This window comes from Pseudonaja textilis, chromosome Z, assembly GCF_049901715.1.
Source record: "Pseudonaja textilis isolate UNSWEBS1 chromosome Z, rPseTex1.2, whole genome shotgun sequence".
NCBI classification, from domain to species: domain Eukaryota; kingdom Metazoa; phylum Chordata; class Lepidosauria; order Squamata; family Elapidae; genus Pseudonaja; species Pseudonaja textilis.
In genome coordinates this window covers 115,785,905-115,790,153 of record NC_142008.1, presented here as the reverse complement: position 1 = coordinate 115,790,153, position 4,249 = coordinate 115,785,905, and the positions used below count along the sequence as shown (strand labels likewise).

General features: G+C 38.2%; 1 protein-coding gene across 1 annotated transcript; it reads left to right on the top strand.

Annotated features, from left to right (window-relative positions):
- Positions 1–867: 867 nt before the first annotated feature.
- LOC113452222 (vomeronasal type-2 receptor 26-like) lies at positions 868–1,518 on the top strand. The gene has a single exon (XM_087916165.1). It carries the CDS (start codon positions 868–870, stop codon positions 1,516–1,518), a length of 651 nt encoding a protein of 216 aa, XP_087772291.1.
- The last annotated feature ends 2,731 nt before the right edge of the window (positions 1,519–4,249 follow it).

Genomic DNA, 4,249 nt, shown 5'->3' with positions numbered 1-4,249 from the left:
CCACCCAGACCGCTGACAAGTGCTGTGCGTGGTTGCACAGAATTTCAAACTTGTCTTCTTTCCTACTTTTTCAACCTCAGCTGTGCTGTGTAAAGCAGCTGAGGTTGAAGAAGCAGGGGAAAAAGGACAGCCAAGAGCCTGGGCAGGCAGCTGGGCCAAGCAGAGGAGCAGACACCGAACTGGTTCAGTGTCTGCTGCTCTTCAGAGCTACCGGTTCTATAGAACCAGGCCAAACCAGTAGCATCCCATCCCTGGATTGATTGTATAATTAATTGAAAATTGCTTTTATGAGCCCCAAGCAAAGCAACTGTTTGTCCATTTCAAGCTGTTTTACATGAACAAAAGCAACAATTGCCAACAGCTACTAGAAAACTATTTGAAGAAACTTCCTGGCTAATCTAAAGGATTTGTTCCTAAACCATGGTGGATGGTTTATGGATCTGTAACACGTTCAAAAGCAAAGGGATGACAGACAAATCACAATTTACCCATATACTCCAGACAGGAAATAAATAAAAATAATACCTACAAATAATAGGGCAATTTTCAGAGCCATTTAATATAAGAATACTTTGCTACATTACATTAACTATATGAATATGCATCTGGTTTCTGTGAGCATGTTACACCAGAGATTTGAATTGTGATTCCTTTTGAGTAAATTTATGTTCATTGATTTCAGATTCAGAAACATATCTCAGATGTCCAGAGCATCACTATCCAAACAAATTGTAGGATCAATGCCTTCCTAAAATTCCAAACTTTCTCACTTTTGAAGATCCTTTGGTTATTACTGCAACTTTCTCAGCACTTTCACTTTCTCTGATCACAGCTCTGGTGCTAGGCATCTTCCTGAAGTACCATGATATGGCCATTGTGAAAGCCAACAATCAAAGTCTCTCCTACGTTCTTCTCATCTCCCTCCTCTTCTGTTTCCTCTATCCCTTGTTGTTTATTGGAAGACCTAAGCAAGCAACTTGCTTTCTTCGCCAGACCACTTTCAGTTTTGTCTTTTCTGTCTCCCTTTCTAGCATTCTGGCAAAAACAATATCAGTAGTTTTGGCTTTCATGGCTACCAAACCAGCATCCATGATGAGGAAATGGGTGGGGAAAAGACTGGCTTATTCCATTATGTTCATCTGCTCCATATCTGAAGCAGGAATTTGTATTCTGTGGTTGGCAATTCCCCCCCCCCCATTCCCTGATGTGGATGTTCACTCAATGACTATGGAAGTCATTGTTTTATGTAATGAAGGCTCAGTTACCATGTTTTATTGCATTTTAGGCTACTTGGGTTTTCTGGCTATTACTTGTTTCACTGTGGCCTTTCTAGCCAGGAAGTTGCCAGACAGTTTTAATGAAGCCAAGTTCATCACCTTCAGCATGCTGGTGTTTTGCAGCATTTGGTTGTCATTCATCCCAACTATTTGTGCACCAAAGGAAAATACATGGTGGCTGTGGAGATCTTCTCCATCTTGGCCTCTAGCGCTGGGTTACTCAGTTGTATTTTCCCCCTAAATGCTATATTATTGTGGTAAAACCAGAATTGAAAAATCGAGAACAGCTTATTCAAAAAAAGATATAAATTTTAGAGAAATTTGTGGGCTTAGCCAAGCTACTGTAGACTATAATCTAGATTTGCATTAGTGGGCAAATATCTGTAGTCAGATGTAAAATGAGGGTAAAGGTTTATTCTTTGAGCTTGTGAGTTAGTTCCCGAACATTTCATTACCAGGCTAGGTAATATCTTCAGTTTAGGGGTATCAATATTTTGTTGAAAATTGCTTCAGGTGTGGATGTCAAGTGAAGGTCTTGAGGCAGGGCTTGTGATGGGTCAGCTGTGAGTCATCTTTGAGTCATGTGATGGGTCTTGCAATAAGGAGAAATCTCCTTATTGCAAAACCCAACACAAGACTAACAAACCAACCCACAGGCTAGGAGAATAAACCTTTATCTTCACAGTATAGTCTAGATCTCCATGATGCAGCTCCACACTCTTAACATCTAGGAAGACAAGTTAACTCTATGTGATTATGTGACACATTACCTTCTGGTATTTCTTTTCTCTTGTATAAGTAATAAATAGATGTGAACAATGTAAACTACAATTTAATTATAACTTAATTAACTGCTAGACAGTTGTTTGTTAATTATATCTTGCTTGGATATATTGATAAATAAAATAATTTTGGTGCCTATTTCTGCATTATGGGGGACATGCTTTCAGGAACAATGGGTGATTTTGAGAAGTAATCTTTAAAAAGACAGTTCCTTGATGACATATTTACAGCTGTCAAAGACAGGCTGCTGTCACCGTGATGTAGCTAGGCCACCAGAAATTAGCAAATCCTTCTCTTTAATTTTTTTTTCTTTTTCTTTCTTTCCATTCTTTTTGTTTTCTTTTTTCTCCTTTTTTGCACATTATCTTTTTCTTTTTACAATATTAATATAATTCCAAGATGCATACAATAAAAAAGGAAATATAGAAAACACAAAAAAATCTACAATTATGCAAAGAAAAAGTTCAGCAATAATAAATTAAGAAGATCACCAAATGGATCATTTTAAAAAACTTGATTACCACAAAGGAATCTGATTCTATGGTTTTTGGAAAGGGAAAATAAGATAGCAATATTTGGGTACACTTCCTGAACAACACATTAATATGACCATTATCCAACTTTGTGCTTTAATAGCTGATGGAAAAGAGGATACTTCCAAAGATTTTTTAAATTATGCACCCAGAGGTATAAAATGAATAGGCCAATTCTTTGAGAGAACACATTTGAATAATCTCTGTGACTACTGTCATATAATGCATTATATTATATACAGGTAGTCCTCAACTTTCATCAGTTCATTTGGTGACCATCCAAAGTTGCAATGGCACTGAAAAATGTCACTTATGACCACTTTTTACAGTTATGACCTTTCCAGCATCCATATGATCATGTGATTAAAATTCAGATGCTTGGCAATTGATTCATATTTCTAACTGTTGCCTTGTCCCAGGTTCATCTCATCACTTCTTGCAACATTCTGGCAAGCACAGTCAATGGGGAAGCCAGATTCACTTAACAACCAGGTTACTAATTTACGTTGTGGCAGAGCTGACAGCAGATTCAGACAGTGAGGAGGTTAGGGTAGAACATGAACCAGACCTGATGTCTGGGGAAGGCTCTGATGAGTGCTCTGCATCAGAGGCAGAGATGGGGCCAGGGCCATCTGACACTTATAAGCTGCCTTCAGAGTCAGACATCAATGAGGAAGAAGAAGAGCTGGAGTCTGTTCCCAGTATGTGCATGCACAGAGCTGCCAGAAGAAAGGAACAGCTAATGTACAAGGGTTGACTTGGGAGTAAAGCCACCGGTGGATGATGAATGGCCCTTCCCCAAAGGGAATAAAAAAGAAGTGAAAGGGGAGTGGGGTTTTGCCGGAGTTCATTTGGGTGAAGATCTGTTCCTTCATTCTTGCCTAGTATTGTCTGCTACTGTATATCTGAAAGATATCAGCTTGGCAACTCTCAAAACCTGATAAAATCAATTCAAATATCTTGAAAGATTATTGGCTGGGACTTTGATGGAGAGGAATTCACTGTAAACTAAATAAAAGGGATTTATCAGGATGAGGAGTCAGCTTTGTGCTGTTGGGGAAACCTAGATCAGAACAATTTATTAACTGCAGTGATTCATTTAACCACTATGGGAAGAAAAATCATAAAATGGGGCAAAACTCACTTAACAAATATTTCATTAACAACAAAAATTTTGGGGTCAATTGTGGTCATCAGCAGAGAGTTACCTGTACACCAATAATTATAAATTATTCAACTTTCTTATAGTAACCATTCTGCAACCTGTATTGCTTTGGAGCCATGAACTTAATTTATGGATGATGAAATAGAGGAAGAACAAAGAAACAAACAAAACCCCAATGTCTTCAATGGAATTTGCCATGATCTCAGAACCACTGAACTATAACTTTCAAAGATCCTGGATCACTGAGGAACTATCTGAAAACTGGAAAAGAGCTGATGTAGTTCCCATCTCAAAAAAGGAAAAAAATAGATCTAGAAAACTAAGACCCATCAGCCTGACCTCAGTACCAGGGTAGATTCTGAAAAAGATAGTAAAGCAATGAATCAGCACACACCCAGAAGCAAGCAAAGTAATGACCAAAAGCCAACGTGGGTTTGTCAAAAACAGATCATGCCAGACAAATCTTATTGCATTCTTTGACAAAGTGACAA

Excerpts from the sequence above, each read along its gene's own strand:
- LOC113452222 (XM_087916165.1), top strand. The coding sequence starts at position 868 with ATGGCCATTGTGAAAGCCAACAATCAAAGTCTCTCCTACGTTCTTCTC.